Consider the following 19537-nt stretch of genomic DNA (forward strand, 5'->3'; position numbering starts at 1 on the left):
CAGGCAACCAGGACAAACCTTAATAGCATTGTGGTGCTTTATAGCAAGGATATCTCAATAAAACATTGTCACTCTTTTGGAACAAAATACTTCCCACTATTTTCGGGAAGTATACTACTGAAATTTAAAATTACTTTGATAACACCAGCAGCAGCACAAAGAATGGAAAGGTAGAGCCATCACTGCCATTACAGGATCAGCTCATGAATGGATGATGTCTAGCAAATCAAACTTTTTCCATCAAGTAGACTTCAAACTCTTCACAAACACAAATCATGGAAAATACCCACAAAGAAACAGCATTTAAAAAATACTGCAAGTCCTCATGACAGAGGAAAGACTTGCAACGGTTAGTGCTGCTGCCACATCTCCAGCAACCTGAACCTTATCTGATCCTTTCATTCTGTGTTGAGTTCAGAGTCAAAGCGACATACAGCACAGAACATGTTGTTTGGCCCAACTTGTCCATACTGACCAAGTTGGCATTCTGGGCAAAGCCTATTTGGCCACATTAGGTCCATATCCTTCTAAGCTCTTCCTATGTATTCCTCTTTCCAAATGTCTCCTGAACATTGTTTGAACATACCCACTTCCTAGACTTCCTCTGGTAGTTCATTCTAGCCATGGACCTCCCTTAGGTCCCTCTTAAAATTTCTTCCCCTCTCAACTTAAATCTCTGCTCTCCAATTCCAGAATCATTTATTGATGGAAAGGCTACAAATGAAATAACTGGGTGAAATAGGACTCTTGAGAATGCTTTGAGTGTTTACATAGTTTTCCTAGCAGTTTTCTCATCCTTCTCTGGGGAGTTTAAACTAGATTTGCAGTGGGATGGGAACTACAGTACCAGAGTCGATAGGGGAGTGGAGAGGTTAAAGATAAAGTGAAGATTGCATATAACATCAGAAGTCAAAGGGTGATGGCAATTTTCTCAGGTGCATCTATTTCGAAGCAAGTATTGTAGGAAAGGCAGATGAGCTTAGAGCATGGATTGACACATGGAATTATGACATTGTGACCATCAATGAAACTTTGTTGGAGGAGGGACAGGACTGACAGCTCAATGTTCCCAGCTTTCATTGATTCAGACACGAAAAAACAGAAGACATGAAAGGAAGAGCAGTGGCATTACTCGTCAAGGAAAACATCACAGCTGTGCTCAAGCAGGACAGACCAGAGGGCTTGTCTACCGAGACTATATGGGTAGAATTGAGGAACAGGAAAGGTATGACCACATTCATGGGGTTGTATTATAGACTCCCCAAGAGTCAACAAGAATTGGAGGAGCAAATCTAGATAGCAGACAGCTGCATGAAACTAAAGGTTGTAATAGTATATTTTAACTTCCCAAATATTGACAGGGACTCCCATACTGAAGAAGGGCTGGATGGCTTGGAGTGTGTCTAATGTGTTCAGGAAAGTTTCCAAAATCAGTATATTGATGTAACAGGTAGAGATAATGCAATACTGGATCTCCTATTAGGGAACAAGACAGGACAGGTGACAGAAGTATGTGCCTAGTGGAACATTTTGGGTCCAGTGATCATAATGCCATTAGTTTCAAATGAATTATGGAGAAGGATGATGTCTGGGCCTTGGGTTGAGATTCTAAATTGGAGAAAGACCAATTATGAAGAAATGAGAAAGGATATAGAATGTGTGAATTGGGAGATGTTGTTTTATAGAAAGGATGTGTGATGTTAGTGGAAGATCTTCAAAGGTGAAAATTTGAGAGCACGGAGTTTGTAAGTTCCTGTTAGGCAAGGTTAGCTGGCATAGGGAACCTTAGTTTTCAAGGGATATTGGGGATCTGGTTCAGAAGAGAGGTGTATAGTAGGTATAGGCAATATGGAGCAAATGAGGTCTTTAGTATAAAAAATGCAAGAAAAATTAAGAAAAAAAAATCAGGAAGGCTAAAAGAAGACATGATGTTGCTTTGGCAGGCAATGCGAAGGAGAATCCTAAAGATTAAAATATTAAGAGCAAAAAGATAGTAAAGGACAAAATTAGTACCCTTGAAAATCAGTGGTCGATTAAGTGTGGAGCCAGAAGAGATGGGGAAGACCATAAATGGGTTTTTGCATCAGCATTTACTCAGGAAACTGATAAAGAGTCCAAGGAAGTAAGAAAAACAAGCAGTGAGGTCATAGAACCTATACAGATTAAAGAGAAGGTGTTTCTTATCTGAAGCAAAAAAAGGGTGGACAAATCCCCAGGGGCTGACAAGATATTACCTTGGACCTTGAGGGAGTCTAGTGTAGAAATTGCAGAGGGTCAGGCAGAAATATTTAAAATATCCTGAACTACAGGTGTGGTGCCAGGGGATTGGAGGATAGCTCATGTTGTTCCATTGTTTAAAAAAGCCTCCAAAAGTAACCCCAAGTATTCAAGTATTTGAATAGTCAGGGACCAATTAGGGATAGTCAGCATGGCTTTGTGTGTGGTAGGTTGTGGGTTTTTCAAGGAGGTTACCAGAATTGTTGACAAAGGAAAGGCTGTATAGTTTGGCATGGTGGGTTGAAGGCCCTGTTTCTGTACTGTATTGTCCCAATGGCCTACCTCAACATTAGATGGAAATTTGAAAATAAATATATGCTGAAAACAAAAATATTGCTAAGTTTTTGCTGTCTCAGGACAGTTAAGTGGTTTCTCTCACAAAAGATCAGGTTAAAAGCTTCTGCAATATATTGTCATTATCAAAAGAAAACATGAACAAATTTGTCTTGAATTATATTCTTTTTATCTCCTGAATAAATTATAAAATAGTTCACTGCCAATAAAGAACTTTATACTTTAGATGGCATCTACTTAGTAAGCAGCAATGTTTCACATACCCAGTGGACATAAATGATTTAATAATTTGCTTCATTTGATGGAAAACAGGTAGTCCTCAACTTCTGACCTACACAAGTTACATCCACCCGCACATACAACCAAATTTTTTTTTTTTTAAACTACTATACAAGTATATATTTTGTATTGAAAGTACTGTATGCAGTAGTCTCTGCTCCCACCAGCAACCTGAGGTCTCCACTCCCCAAGCCAGTCCCACATTCCTGTTCCCCAACTTACGACCAACCCAAGTTACAACCAGGTCCCCATTATGGTCGTAAGTCAGGGACTACCTGTATTGAGAACAGTGATCCATTTGAACTGCACAATGGGCACCTGCGTTAATTTAGTTAAACAAGAAAGTCTGTAGACACTGTGATTGTAGCAAAGATAGATGTATAAACATTAAAGAAAACTGGTTATACTGGGATGTACAAAGACCAAGAAATAAAATCAGCCATTGTATTTGAAAAGGGCAGAGAAATCTGAAGACTCTGGCTTATTCTCATATGCTTAATGTTGGGGGCATCCATTTTAAGGATTGAAGTGTCTTAAGGTAGGTCTCTAATGCTGGAGTGAAGCTTGTGTCTTTAAATGCCCAACTTTGAGAATTCTTTTCATTGAACCAAGTTATACAAACTAACGTGAGCAAGAAAATAACATGGATTGTAATTGTTTACCTCTTTTGTTTGAGTAAGTGGATGCTCAAGTATATCCAATGAGGATTTCTCCGCACTTTTCACTGATGTTGAAATTGGATTTATGCTTTTTTGAAGTTTCGATTCAGGGTAGGAGCTCCGCTTCCTTGTTATATTGGAGGTTAAAATATTAACAAGGTTCTTTTGATCTGTTGGAATAGTTGTTTTCATCTGATGGACATTTTCCTTGAAAGTTGTTCTTTCATTTCGTGAACCAATTTTATGTTCAAGGGTATTTGTATCAACGAAAGGAATTTTATGAGACTCATCTTGCATTGGATCCCCACTCATTTGGTCTACTTGCAAATTCAAATGCACTGTAGATGGAGAAGACTTCAAATTCTTGCAATGTGTACACTTGTATTCTTTACCTAACATTTGACAACTACATTTATTTTCATCAAAAGTGCCATTAGATGGACTTGGGTTCAATGGATTTCTTATCAAACTTCCCATATGTGGAAAGTGCTGCTGAAGCTCAAGCCGATTGAGTAATACAACAGGCTGAGAAGCATGCCCCAGAGGTTTGACCAAACGTTTTTGAGGTGTGAATTTTACATGCAGATTATTCATAATTTGTTGCTTCTTTCCATCAGTGTCTTGAAAGGAACTTTCCTCAGAGGAGTCGGGTTTAGAGGTCAATGACCTGCATTTGTTTAAGTAATTTTGTACTGAAAAAGAGCCTAGTTGCACAACAGGCTGAAAGCACCAATTTGAAGCTCTGTTTTCAAACTTATGGTCTTTTTCTTTAATTACAAAGTCAAAATTCAAGGTAGACTTTGGTAATACAGACTTTGCCAAAGGGTCTCTGACAACTATTTTATGATCATTTGTTTCATGAAGTAAATCACTTGTGGGAGATAAATGGGATACTTCAAAGTCATCAGAAAATAATTCCTTACTGTTAAAGGAGTTGTGCAAAGTTTGATGCCTCTGGTCCTGCTGAACTTGAAATGAATGAGATGCTACTGCATCTTCGTGTTTAAAATTTTCTACCGAAGCCATAGTTCTATGGTCAATTTCAAAACCACAAACTCCATCCAACTTCTGACCAGACAATCCAAAAGCATCTGAATGATGTGAAAATTCTGTAGAGGCAAGCTTCTTATATGATGTATTACTTGGCTGGGAGCAGTTGATTTCCACCACACTGGGGTGGTCAATCCAAGGCTCATTGTTCTTCCACATACAATCATCCTCATTCTCACAAATGAAAGAAATTATGCATCTTGATGGTTGCTCCATTTTTATCTTTCGAGTACAAGAAGGTGTGCTGGTCTGCAGAGGAGCTCGACCCAGCTTCTTTATAAATCGAGGATTTAAGTCAGGGTATGAAGTTTTGGAGGAATTCCTGAACACCTTTGGCTTATCAAAACAAATAGATGTTTCTGAAGTTTCAACTGATCTTCCAAGGAACTCCTGGTGCAGGGAGGGAAAAAGGACAATTATTAATTTACATACATATACCAAGTATCTAGCTAACTACTAAAATATAGTTCAAAATACATTTCATTATTGCCCACAAATCAATTATATATATTTCTGATTCAGCCTCGCTATGAAATGGAAAATAATTACTTTTTGGCCAAATTATATTACAATATATTCAATACCCTTGCTTATTTTTTTAAAATGATACAAAGAAAATTAAAATAGAAGCACAGTTCAAACAATTCCAAAATTGAGAAATATATTCCATACACACAAAGAGTAACCTGAAGAACATCTCCATATGGAGAAAATATGATATCTAATTTGGACAGTTATAATTTTTATGTGCATACATTAACATAGAAATATCACACACATTTATAACCAGATTTATCATAATGTTAAACAAGAATAACAAAGTTTTCTGAAACACGAGAATAATATTCAAAATAGAACTTTTAAAAATTAATTTCTCTGGAATCAGGGTGTTACCAGCAAGGTCATTTTGTAGAAGACACATTGTATTCCTAATGGAAAACATGAATGTTTCGAGTGGCAAATGAAGTACAGTGTACCAATTAAGAGGGCAGCCTTTTATGGTGTCAAGTTTCTTGGATTTTGTTACATCACACTCCTGATTTATGCCTTACAGATGGTAGACCCCCCAGGATGTGGGGGCAAGGGACTTAACAATGGAATTACCATTGAAAAATAAGAATAGATTCAATGCATCTACCTTGTACAATGTATCATTTCAAGTCTTTAAGAATTATACTTTCCATGGTCCAATTTTTTTCCATATCTGGTTTCAAATATTTTTCCTCAGGAATCCACCAACCTGCACCAATTCAATATTCATTTGATATTGATCCCATTTCCACACCCTTGCTCACCCACCATCCTGACAACATTTAATCCCAAGATCATAACCATCCCAAACAACATCTTGGTTTTGTTTTCCAGATTAATGGATAAACTCAACACATCTCACTTCAGAACAATTAGAGAAGTTGGTCAACACAAAGAACACAAAATAGAACAGCATAGTACAGGCCCTTCAGCTCTCAATGTTGTGCCTCCCTACATATTTCAACCAAAATATACTAAACCCTTCCTACCTCATAACCCTCTATTTTTTTTTCATCCATGTACCTAAGAGGGTCTTAAATCCCCTTTTGTCCAGCCTTCACCACCATCACCCCTGCAAAGGCATCTGTGTATACAAAAACTTACTCCTTATGTTTCCCCTAAACCTTCCTCCCTTCAATTTTGTACAGATGTCCTTTGTATTTCTGCCCTGGAAAAAAGGCACTGGCTATCCACCTCATCTATGCCTCTCAGAATCTTGTAGACCTCCATTAAGTCACCTCTCATCCTTTGCTCTAAAGAGAAAAGTCCTAGCTCGCTCACCTTGTCTCAGGACACATTTTCCAATCCAATCATCCTGGTCAATCTCCTCTACATCATCTCCATAGCTTCCACATCCTTCTTTCAAATGAGGTGTGGTCTCAAGAGTTGCCACATGACCTCTCAACTCTTGAACTCAATCTCCTGACTAATGAAGCCCAACATCCCAGAGGCCTTCGATCCCATCAACCTGCACAGCAACCTTGAGAGATATATGGATTTGGAGTCCAAGGTCGCTCTGTTCCTCAACACTATTAAATATCCAACCATTAACTTCAGGTTTGATCTTCCAAAATGCATCACCTCACATTCATCCGGTTTGAATTCCATCTGCCACTTTTCCGCCCAACTCTGCATCGTGTCTATATTCTTTTGTAACCTACGACAACCTTCAGCACTATCCACAACTCCTCCAACCTTCGCATCATCCGCAAACTTATTGACCCATCCTTCCGCTTTTTCTAGGTCATTAAAAAAAAAATCACAAAGATGAGGAGTCCCAGAACAAATCCCTGTGAAGCTCCACTGGTCACTGACCTCCAGGTAGAATACTTACTGTCCACTACTACCCTCTCCTTACTATCTGCAAGCCAAGTTTTAATCCGCACAGCCAAGGTTCCATGGATCCCATGCCTCAAAACTATCTGAACAAGTCTTTTATGGGGTACCTTGTCAAATGCCTACTAAAATCCATTTCAACTACATCTATTGTTCTACCCTCATCAATTTCTTTTGTTAATTCCTCAAAAAAACTCAAGTAGGCACGATCCTTCCTTCACAAAGCCATTCTACCTTGGGGTTGACTGTACTTCTCCAAATGCTCATAAATCCTGTCCTTAAGTATCCTCTCCAATAGTTTGCACATAACTGATGTAAGACTCACTGGTTTTTAATTCCCAGGATTCTTTTCATTACTTTTTTTTTAAAAAAAACAAGGGGACAATATTTGGAGTCCAAGGAGGACTCAAAGATCATAACCACTGCCCCAGCTATCTCTTCCCTCCCTTCCCACAGCAACCAGGGCTATATGGCATCCAGCCCTGGGGACTTATCAATCTTAATGTTTTTAGGAAGATCCAACACTTCCTCTACCCTAATCTCAACATTGTCAGGCACCCAAGCCTGTTCTATTTTGACCTCACCCTGATCAGGGTCCTTTTCTCTTGTGAATACTGAAGCAAAGTATTCATTTAGGACCTCCCAACCTCCTCCATCTCCAGGTATGTGTTGCCTCCTTTATCCTTAAGCTTTCTTCTGTTGGTCACTTACACATGGAACACCTTGGGGGTTCTCCTTAATCTTACTCACTAAGGCCTTCTCCTATCCCCTTCGAGCTCTCCCAAGTCTTTTAAGTTCCTTTCTGGCTACCTGTGACAGATTATGTTCTGTTTGTTTTGTATATAGATGTGTTTTTGGGAGATAAATTGGGGCAGGTATTTTAGTGTAGGTCACATACAAACACTTTAAAACAGATCTTATTTAAAATACTGGAGCTCTGCTAATGCTAGACATGACGGTGTCAAGAGCCTTTGCAAAAGCTTTGGAGATTACCCAAGAGTCTTCACTGATAGATTGTTATTTACAAAAAAGCAACAGATGAAAGAAATTGTCGGAGCCGCAGACTGTCTGGAGAGGAACTTGCTGTTCTAGGAGGGTCATGTGGTTTTGCAAGCAGAGAGAGTAAAACAAATTTTCTCTCAGAAGGCACTTTCAGGTGGCCAATTGCTCCATATGTTTAGGGAATATATGGCTGTTTTGAGGCCACCTGAATGTGCAGGAGGCGCTCTTGAGGCAAGCTACATAACACGCCTCCAAGAGAGATAATCAGCTCAGTGTCTCCCTCAGCCACCTGAATGCAACTGGCTGAAAGCGGATGTTAAAGGCTCAGAATGCTGATCACAGCTGACACTGGGCAGGAGCCGGAGTATATGCTCAGAGCTGCATCCTGGGCAGCTGTGTCCTTCAAGTGGCCAGCGTTGCGCTTTAAACGCTGCCACCTGAACGGCAATTTAAAGGGCCACTTCTGCTTCTTCAGGCGCATTCTTAATGTAGAATGCACCTGAAAAAGCCTAGAGAAAGAGGGGGAATTGAGTTCTGAAGTTTTACAGTCAGCAGCAGCTGGGACCGGAATAGGACAAGTCGGCAAGCTTGTGGAAAACCTGATTGGAAGACAGGTTATGAATGCTTAGTTCAGCCTGGTCAAAGTCCTTGTAGTTCATACAAGAGGAGAAGACTGGCTGTTTAATGTTTCACTTGAAATAAGAGAAACAAAAAGGAACTCTGTGGTGACCTGAAAGAAAGAGGTTATCATCTGGAGAAGTGGCTGATTAAAAAGGAATCAGTTGTGGGTGTCCAGCAAACAACAAATTTCTTTCTGAAAACCGACAAGAACCTTTCTGAGAGGTAACCATTCACCTTTCAAGCACAAAAGCCTGGTGAACTTTATAAATATTAAATTCTGTGCACAGTATAAGAATTGCCCGCAATCAGAAAAGTGAGATTGGACTGTAAACCAAAGAACTTTTTTGAACTTACACACACATTATATACACGTGTGCTTAGAATTAGAAGGGGGATTAAATTAGGTTAGTTAAGTCAATAGTGATAAGTTAAAGATAATTAAAAGCAACTTTTGTTTAAGTAACCATTTGTCTTGGTGAATTTCTATGGCTGCTGGGTTTTGGGGTCCTCTGGGCTCGTAACACTACCATATAATTCTCATGAGTCCTTCCTGCTTCTTAAATCTAATGCATGCTTTCTTCTTCCTCTTAACTGGCTGCCTCATCCACCTGTCAACCAAGGTTCCCTTTCCTGACCATCTTTTCCCTGTCTCAGTGGGAAAAACCTATTGTGACCCCACACAAGTGGTTCCACCTTTGAAAAGCTGTTTCCAATTTATTCTTGCTAGTTCCTGCCTCATCCCATCGTAATTATCCCTTCCCCAATTCAACTCTTTTTCCATTTTCCCTGCTTTTATCCTTGTCCACAAGTATGCTGAAGCTCAGAGTTGTGGTCACAATCATCAACAAAATGCTCCCCCCACCTGACCAGGTTCATTGCCCAGTACTAGATCCACCATGGCCTCTCTATAGTTGCCTGGTCCACATACTGTATCAGGAATCTGTCTTGAACACACCTGACAAATTCTGCCCCATCTATCCCTCTTGCAGTCAGGAGCTACGTCAATATTAGGGAAGTTGAAGTCTCCCATAACAACACTGTAGTTGCTGCACCATATCAAATTCTGCCTATTTATCTGTTCCTTGGTGTCCTGAGGGATATTTGAGGGCCTATAGACTGCTCCCAGAACAGTGATTGTTCCTTTTTGATTTTTATTAACTCTGCCCCCCGCTCATACCAACTCAGTAGACACTCCCTCTACAGCGTCCTCCCTTTGGAAAGCTGTGAGACGACTATCTTTGACAGTAATGGTACACCACACACCCTCCCCCCCACTTAACTCCTACCCTATTCCTTTTAAAACACCTAAACCCCAGTACCTGCATCAGCCAATCCAATTTTTCCACCAACCAAGACTCTGTAACAGCCACATCATAATTCCTCAAACTGATCCATGCTCCAAGTTCATCTTTATTTCTAATACTCCTTGCATTGAAATAGACACATTTCAAACCCTTTAACTCACTACATTCATGCTTCCTCCTTTGGCTGCCCTTCCTCATGAAGCAACAACACACATCATCATGCCTTCCACTTTCTGCCCAATTCTCTGCACTCACATTCTGGTTCCTACCTCCCTGCCAAACTAGTTTAAACCCTCCCCAAAAGCCTGCCAAGATATTAGTCCCTCTCCAGTTCAGGTGCAGCCCTCCCATCCTTTTTGTACAGACCTTCCCAATGATCCACAAATTTGAACACTTGCCCCCTGCTCTAACTATTCAGCCAAGCATTCATCTGCCACAACTTCCTATTCTTACCCTCACCAGTGTGTGGCACAGGCCGCAATCCCAAGATTACCACACAAGGTCCTGCTTTTCAGCTTCTAACCTAACTCATCATATTCTCTCTTCAGGACCTCGTCTATGTCATTGGTCCTAATGTGAATGAAAACATACAGCTGCTCAACCCCTGCTAGAGAATGTTGTAAACTTGATAAGAGATGTCCCTGACTCTGGCACTTGGGACACAACATACCATTAGGGAGCATCGATCTCATTACAGAACCTCCTATCTGTCACCTAACTAGCAAATTCCCCAATCCCATAGCTCTCCTCTTCTCCCCTCTTCCCTTCTGAGCCAAGGGGAAAGCCTCTGTGCCAGAGACTTGATCATTACAACTGATCCCTGGAGATCAACCCCCTCCCACAATATCCAAAATGGTATTCTTATTGCTGAGGGGAACGGCCACAGGGGTGCGCTGCGATGACTGCCTATTCTACTTCCCTCTTCTAATGGTCACCCAGCTACCTGCCTCCTGACCTTTGGAGGTGACTGTCTCCCTGAAGCTCATGTCTATCACCCCCTCTGCCTCCCAAATTATCTGGAATTCATCCAGCTCCCAAACTCAGTCTGTAAGAAGCTGCAGCTGGATCCACCTCTTCCAAGTGTAGGGACAATTGTGCTCTCCCAGATTACCCACATTCTACATTCAGAATATTCTACTGCCTGAGCTGCCATCTCCATCACCAAAGATCTTACCTGACCTTAGCTTAACTGAAAACATGTACTCAGCCTCTCAAGCCATAGTCTTAAAGTCTCACTCATACACAGGCCGCTCCTCATTAGTTGTTCTGCTTGAGCTTCCTCTCTTTTTATTAGCTAGAGTTAATTGGCCAACGGAGAGATTCAAAAAAGCACTTATCGCTCCCACTGTCTATTTAAATGCTTGAAATCTGCGTGCACCCCTTCTCACTCACAGACCTTTTAAATCCACTTTAACCACTTCAAGTCCACACCCCATTTGTACAGGGACATGCATGCCCATGGCCTCCTGTTCTGGCAAGTTTATGCTACCTGCAAGTTGGAGAAATCGTACCTTGTATTTTGTCTCAGCAGCCTCCAATCAGAGAGCATCGATATTGACCTCCAATTTCCATTCAACCTCTCTCTCGGTCTCTCCCTTTTCCTTCATCTCTCCATTTCCCTTCCCCCAGATCCTCACCCTCTCCTATCAAAGAGCTATATTTAGCCCTCTGCCCTACCCCCCTCCCCAACCATTCTCAGCTTTGTTCTCTTCTATTGGTCCACCTTTTACCTGTCAGTTTCCGTTCCTCCCCATTCCCCCCTCCCCACCAAACACTTTATTCAGGCATCTGCCTGAAACGTCGACTGCCTTTTGTGTACAAAACATCCTGGCAAAATTTCAATGCTTTCTCTCCAAAATATCCTTGTTAATATCCAGAAAAGCACTATTTATGCCCTAACCAGGGCCTTCTACAGGTGTGTTCCAAAATATTTTAGTTTGTACTCCAATTCTCTTCAGGTCCTCATAATTACTTCCTATATCAGTCCATGACATTTGAATCATTTTTGTACGTGTGCTTTCTCCAGTTATCTTCCAACCTTCAGTTTTTCATTATTATAGAAATTAGTGATCTTTATGATTTTTTTTTAATTTTTAACTCTATGGTTTAGTCAACCAAACAAATTCCATTATCATCTGAATCAACCATGCCTGTTTTGATGCACCTAGAACATTTGGCTCTTGGTGATACGAACTAATAGAGTATCATAATTAATGCATTTTTTAAAAAATATCCTGGTATTTTATTTTATCCATAAGCAGATTTAACTAGTGTACGACAAATGGAAATACCTCATTACACAAAATTCAGAAAAAGGCTCTAGTCCACTGCGTCCCTAATCATTATCAAGTACCAATCAAGTTTGTTTTTCCAGAACTGAGAGCATTCCCATCATCTGACATACCCATCATCTCCCTAAATTATGATAAAGCCCGCCTTGACCAATTAGTCAGCAAAACTATGGAACTGGTCAGAGATTTCCAAAAGAAAGATGGAGTTCACTGGTCTGAGGTGGAGATAATACAGAACTTTAAATTCCTAAGAGTAAACATTGTCCTTGACCTGTTCAGGTCCAAAGACCAAAAAAGTGCACGAGCACCTCTCCTTCCTTAAAAGTCTGAGGAAATTTGGCCCTCAATTACTTTCAGATAAGCCACTGAAAGCATCCTGTCAGGGTACATAACTGTGCTGTACATGAACTGTTCCACCCAAGAACTGAAAAAACTGCAGAGGCAGGAAGGGTCAAGGACAAGAGCAACACAAATTGAAGGAGATCAAAGATGCAAAAAGGAATTTCTTTTTTTTTTAATGCAGTGAGTGTGGAGTACGTGAAATGTACGAACAAGAGAGGCAGATTCAACTGTACAATTCAAAGTGGAATTAGAGAAGCATCTGAAAAGAATTTGCTGAGAGGTCAGGAGAATGGAACAAATTGGAATGCTCCTACAAACAATATCCTTTCAAATTTTAACCTTTCCGTGATTCTGAGACTACAGTCCTCATTGAATAAGTGTATCAAGCATGATATTCAATTTTTGTTCTGTGTAGAACTAATTGGTTTTAGTAGTCATCACCTTAATGAGAGAGAACTAATTAAAATTAATGTTTTGCTTCCTGAAAACAACTCAGTGTTGACTAACAGATAGAAGAGGGCACTACACAAAAAAAACTTTTTAAAAAAATGTCTCCTCTCCTTTAAAAGGTGCTACCTTTCCTGATATAACATTTCACAAAGAACATGGAAGCAATTTGTACCAATGAACATTCACATGTGCACATCAAGATGTTTCCTTACGCTAGGAACTAATTTTGGGGAATCTCTGGGCCCCAGCTACTTAAGGTGCAAAAGAAGCATTCTTGGTGATTACATGAACCAGAAGAATAGAGAAGCCCTCAGTGGCAGAAGGAGCACAACATCTCATAAGCTACCTATCCACTTGTTCTGTCAGGTACTTTCTGTCCCATTGTGGAATTCTGCATTTCTCACACCACAGAATCCACAAAAATCAGTAAAAGGAAATCATCCTTGACCCTGAAAGACTGCCAAGATTTGTTTCTGGCTGACAATCTTCCACATTCCTGGAGTAACTGCATAAAAATTAAGAGCACAATTCTACATCTATATTCTGTGAGAGCAATGAAAAAACACCACACTAGCCAGTCATATCAAGTGAACAAAAATTAAATCTGGAATCTAATGTTACCTATTTCACCAAATTATGTTATGTGGTATATTTAATGAGATAATAGAGGATTATTAAACTGTTGAGGGATGAGGAAGGGAGAAAATGGTTGATCAAAGGAAGTCTGAAGAGAAGGAATTCTCAGCAGTGAACCAGGTCAGCCTGTGGAGGCTTCCATTAGTCCTGTTGTGTTGTTTGCCATGTTGAGCTCCAGCTTGGGTTCAGCATCCAAAGAATAGAAACCGGAATTCGTGTAGGTATGATAGCAAGTAGATCTTCCAAAAGCTTCAGGTGCTGATGGCTCCCAAATGCTTTGGGGATTCAGAACCAGACGTTGAGCTGGTGCATTTTGGATAGTGATCCTGTTTACCAGTGAACAAGATGTGGGGCAGAGGAGACAGCGAGATACTGACTTCTTGATGTTAATGTTACTTACAATCTCTCATTTGCTTTTGCTTCTTGTTATAATGGTGCCGGATTACTTAGTGATTATTTCTTTGCCTTGCAAGATAGGCAAAAAAAAAGCTTTTCAATACATCTTGTGTGCAAGACAATAAATTAAATCTTGAAATATTTTACAGCATTTTTTTTCCTAAATTGTGAATCACAGCTCTTCCATATTTTGAACATGTCTTTGCTGATAACATAGCCAATCACTTTTGTAAATTGCTACAGATATACTTGTGTCCTCCTGCAATTCAGATGCAGTCACTTTCAAAACAATATTTCAGATTTTATTTATCTCATTATTTATTATCACATTATCAGTGAGAAACAAAGGAAATACTTATGTACCTTTTCTCTCATTTGAAACGGTGTATTTGATGTAATTTTATGACTCCGCAATTTCCGTCGATAAGTGACAAATTTGGACTGTGATGTTGTTGGAATTTGTTCTTCTCTGTTCCTGTTTGAAGTTCACCCTCCCTCCTCCCCCAAAGGAGAGAGAGAGAGGAAAGAATGAAAAACAATATTAAGTGGTACAGATGACAAACTAAATTCATTCTGAAGGTTTTTGTTTTAAAAAGTTTGTTAAAACTAATACCAAAATCATTACTACAAGATTACAAGATACCTGGAGTTTATACAAGATACCAACTGACATCTGGAGTTTGTTTATCTGTACATGTAATAATTTATAAAATGAAGAAATTACACAGCATGCAAAAATATTTGGCCTATCAAAACTCCGAACTGCTTCTTTGAAAAGTAAACAAGCAAAATTAACTTCCCAACCTCCCAGCTCCCATAACCATTCAAGTTTTTTCTCCTTTTAATTATTTTAAGAACCACCACATTTACTGCTATTCGCAGTGGAATGGACCGCACGTGGAATGGACCGCACTCTATCAATAATTGTCCTCGTCACTTCTGTTAATTTCACTGACCATGTTGTTCCTGAGAATTGTTGACAATTCCACATCCAACTATCAGCATTTTCCTCCATAACTATTGGGAAAGTCAAGAACCCCAAGACAGGCCTGGACACATTCAGAAGTTCCCATGGTGTTGTTGACAGCTGATTGTTGGCCATTTCTCAACTGCCTCTCATTTTTAATACCCCAGTCTTCCTGTGGTTTACCAACATTATTCTGGGGAATCTCTGTGCATGTTCACTAACTCCTTTGATTAAAGCAGTAGTTCCCACTCACATACCGCTTTAAGTATTCCCTATGTCATAGATGCTCAGTGAGGGATTGCTACGTGGGTGGAAAGAAAAAGATCGAGAACCACTGGATTAAAGGAAAGGAATAGACATGAAAGAGAAAGTCAATTTTCAATATTCTGGAAAAAAAATTATCAATACAATTCATGTAATTTTATCAAATTGAAATTTTAGCTGGAATTATCAAAATTGTTCCATCCATCCTGTTGTTAGGATTTATTCAGGAATTATGTGGATGGCAGCCATTGATTCAAGTAAGAACCAATCCTCAAAACTCAAATGTAAATTGCAAATAATAATGTCTGAAATTAAAAAAGTTTGCTGACAAACAATGCTGCCTACAGAGCACAGGTTGCTGGCCCACAGCAGAGGGAGGTGGGGTGGGGAGGGAAGGATGCAGTTACTCAGAAGATGTGGTTTGCAAAATGACATAATCAGATGTTTTAGTGGGCATCATCCAAATAAATGACATCAGGCCAACCTCAAATCAGGCAATGGACACCTTCAGCCAAGTTACTGGGCACCACTGAAGGAGGCTTCCAGACCCAACACACCACTGGCATCGTGAAAAAAGCATTTCAGTGCTTCTACTTCCTTAGGAGATTGCATAGGTTTTGTATGACATCAGAAACCTTGGCAAATTTCAACAGATGTGAGGTGGAAAATGTGCTGACTGGCTGTATCACAGTCTGCTATGGGAACACCAATGGCCCTGAGCATAAAGTCCGTGGTAGCAGTTGTTCTTGAACCTGGTGATGCGTCTTGTGGCACCAAAACCTCCTTTTCTGATGGCAGTAACATGAATAGAGCGTGTACTCGATGGTGAGGGTCTTTGATTGCTGCTGCCCTCCGATGGCAGCATTCCCTGTAGATGTACTCAGTTGTGGGCTTGGTTTTGCCTGTGATGTCCAATGCAATTTTTATTTTGCTTTATTTTCCTGATTATTTAATTAGGGGATGCTGCCTTTAATAGATGGTTTTGGAACCCCTGTCTCTCTGATGTTTCTCCACAGTGGTGGTGAGAACAAAAGCAGGTGTTGGATTGATAGCAGGACGATTGGATAAACACTGGCATAGGTAGCTTATTAATGAATGGCTAATTAACTGTAGCTAATGAAAGGAAACTTAAGTGAAGTGACTGATGTACTGGCTAGTGTAAGAAGGTTTGGCTTGAGAGGCCAAGTGGTGGCAGCAGTTCTCCAGGATAAAGGCAAGAGCATAAGCATTCAGTTACGGTCTTTACTTATTGTGTTGTTAAAGCAATGGGAATGTTAGCCAGGGAACTGGTATGGTCCTCTTGCAGGATATGGAAAATCTGGAACAGAACAAGTGTCCCTGATGACTACATACTGATATAAAATCATGTCCTTAAAAAAACACAGACAACAATCTTTAAATCACTAACATTTTTTCAATTTAGCTCAACTAATGGTTAAATCACAGGCACAGTTGGTTCAAGATGGGTGCATAATTGTTCAAGATAAATCAAAGCAGGAAAACTTTTGATCCATTTCCCTGCCAAAACACTAAGAAATAACTTGTGCGTCAAATTAATTTCTGATGAAATATTCCAAGGTACAAATCTTATGGGCTGAACACTTTTTAAAATCAGAAATTGTTCAAAATAAATTTGCAAACATATCACATACCTAGTAGAAAGGGGATAATGGTTTTCTTTCCCTTCTGCAAATATATCGTCATCTCTACTTTCACCTTCTGTGGAGGAAGGATCATGATGCCTGGAATGCATATTCACCCTTTTTCGGAAGAAGTACACTTTCCTCTTTTGGCTTCCAGTATTTGTTTTCTTTCCCACACATTTTTTCACCACCTTGCCACTTGAAGCACGACATAAGGCACTTGATGGCCTGAAAATTTTCAGAATAAGATTTCAGAAAAGTTTACATAAAGCAAGAATTTCCAGAGCACTTTAGATTTCATGCACATTACAAAGAAAAATTAGGTGTCTTTAATCTCATCCTACAATAAGCCACAATTTCCACTTGCTTCAAGAAGGCTGCACAGAAGAAGAAAAAATACAATTACAATAATGGCTGAAATGACCACCGACTGGTGTCTCTGACCTCCTCCCTCATGGGAGATGTGGGTCAATTCTAGCCTACTAGCCTGACTTGGCACACGTCCAATCTGTCTACAGTCCAAACAGATCCATGGTGGACACCATCTCTGTGGCTCTTCACTCAGCCATAGAACACCTGAATGACAAGGACACCCACGTTAGACTACTGTTCATAAACTACAGCTTCTTCTTCATTACAACAATCCCAGCAAACTCATTCACAAACCTCTGGACATATGCCTCAGCACTCCTCTCTGAAACTGATTCAACTTCCTATTTAGCAGACCACAATCCATGAAGATGGGCAACAATATCTCCTCAATCACACTCAACACCAGCACTCAGTCCAATACCATCCTCCCTCACATCCATGACTATGCTGTCAAATACTGTTTATAACTGAGTCATGTGGATATAACAAGCAAGTTCACAGGAAACCAGCAGATTGCACATATTCAAAAAAACAGAGGCCTCGTCACAAATGTTATAAGAACTACCTGATCACAGAATCCCCATTCAATGTAGCCTATTGGACCATCGCCACAGTATCAAGTTCCTTGAAAAGCGAGACATGTTCCATCAGAAATTAACAGTGAGTAAAGACGATAATTCCTGCATGGCTCAGACACAATCAGAAAAGAGCATGGAAGAGCCCCATTAGGGTACCATGCATATGAGAAACAGATAAAATAATGATGAAATTAAAAAGCTTAGTGGTATTTATTCTGTCTCCCCCTGGAGTGTGATCAACAGCTATAATGTTGACTGAGAAAACAATTTCAAGTACGAACATTACAGCAGCAAGGCTGCTGTCATATCCAAAGTACCTCATCTACTTTCTTGAAGTGGAGCAAAGCAATGATAGGAACAAGTGCATCATCACATTGAATTCCAAGGCCAGAAGATATCCCAAGCAGGTAGAGGCAACCACAAGGGAGACAAATGGAATTGAAGAGTAACAAACTGGGTTCAAAAGTCCATAATTTGTCTGAACATCATGAGGGAGCCAATTCAATTTTAACACAATAATCTACAAGATGGGAAATATGAGATTCATTTGAGGCTAAACCTGAAAAAAAATTGATATAGACATGATAGCTTAAGCCTGCATCTATTTTTTGTTATTGAGTGACAAACTGACTGAATGCAAATATTACAATCAGCTTGCAATTATAACATAAAATTGCATACTCCAAGAAAAACCCATGAATTCACTGTATTTTTGTCACTCACAGGATAGCTAAATAGATTGAAACAAGTGGTTTGAACTGAATATTTTAAGAGAGTGCTACATTGCAACTTGGAAGCAGACCCCAAGTGCTGAAGATCTTTAATGATGTTTCAGCAGCCCCAACATATTCACACTGGCCCCATACATTCGGGCAAGGGCACAAAAGACAGACCAAAGCAGTCACACAAGTTTAAAGCCAGGACAGAGAGAAAAGAGGAGGACTCCAAAGGGGGAAAGCAAGGGTCCAGTATTATTCACAGCAAGGATGCCAGAGGCAAACCCAAGAGCTTTAAAAAAGGAATTCTTTGGCTTGGCTTCGCGGATGAAGATTTATGGAGGGGTACGTCCACGTCTGCTGCAGGCTCGTTGGTGACTGACTAGTCTGATGCGGGACAGGCAGGCACGGTTGCAAGGGAAAATTGGTTGGTTGGGGTTGGGTGTTGGGTTTTTCCTCCTTTGTCTTTTGTCAGTGAGGTGGCCTCTGCGGTCTTCTTCAAAGGAGGTTGCTACCCGCCGAACTGTGAGGCGCCAAGAATTATTGCTCAAGGTAACCAATGTGGTACCAAATATAAAATGTTATGGTCACTGTTGATACATTATAAGCCTCTGAAATCTACAAGGATATTTAAGTGCACACAATACCCATATGACAATCCAGTATACACAATTCCAAAACTAAGCAGATCTACTAAGTTTCCCCAGAATTGAGTTTTTCCTGCAAACTTTTGTCGTGGTTTTACTTGCAGATATTCAAAGCTGAAATGACAAGCATGTCAAACCAAAACAGGATATGCCTCTAGAAAACGAAACATCAAAGAACAAGAAGGCGATCACCAATGACGGGAAGACAGAAATACGTTGATGGAAATACAAAACCACCAATGCATCGAGTGCAAACACAGAGCTGAAGAGAGATCCGGGGCATCTGCTTAAAGTGCATTCGGAGAACCCGGAGGCCCGCTTGCGAAGAGACAGGGTTATCCGCGCCCGACACGGGCAGGAAAAAGCTGGCGGAGCCGGGCAC

The 19537-nt window shown here is 40.2% G+C and overlaps 1 protein-coding gene across 4 annotated transcripts in view; it reads right to left on the bottom strand.

Annotated features, from left to right (window-relative positions):
• The window catches only part of haspin (histone H3 associated protein kinase), a 74660-nt gene that overhangs the window by 54800 nt on the left and 323 nt on the right, over window positions 1-19537 (bottom strand). The window contains exons 2-4 of one of the 4 annotated variants that reach the window (XM_069925113.1): window positions 16852-17070; window positions 14332-14437; window positions 3513-4949 (exon numbers count right to left, since the gene is read on the bottom strand). In XM_069925113.1, coding sequence (XP_069781214.1) covers window positions 3513-4949; window positions 14332-14437; window positions 16852-17070 — 1762 coding nt within the window. Of the gene's footprint in view, window positions 1-3512; window positions 4950-14331; window positions 14467-16851; window positions 17071-19537 lie in introns of those variants that run through there. The other 3 variants (XM_069925114.1, XM_069925115.1, XM_069925112.1) reach the window with 3 other exon arrangements.

Source organism: Narcine bancroftii, chromosome 3, assembly GCF_036971445.1.
Source record: "Narcine bancroftii isolate sNarBan1 chromosome 3, sNarBan1.hap1, whole genome shotgun sequence".
NCBI lineage: Eukaryota > Metazoa > Chordata > Chondrichthyes > Torpediniformes > Narcinidae > Narcine > Narcine bancroftii.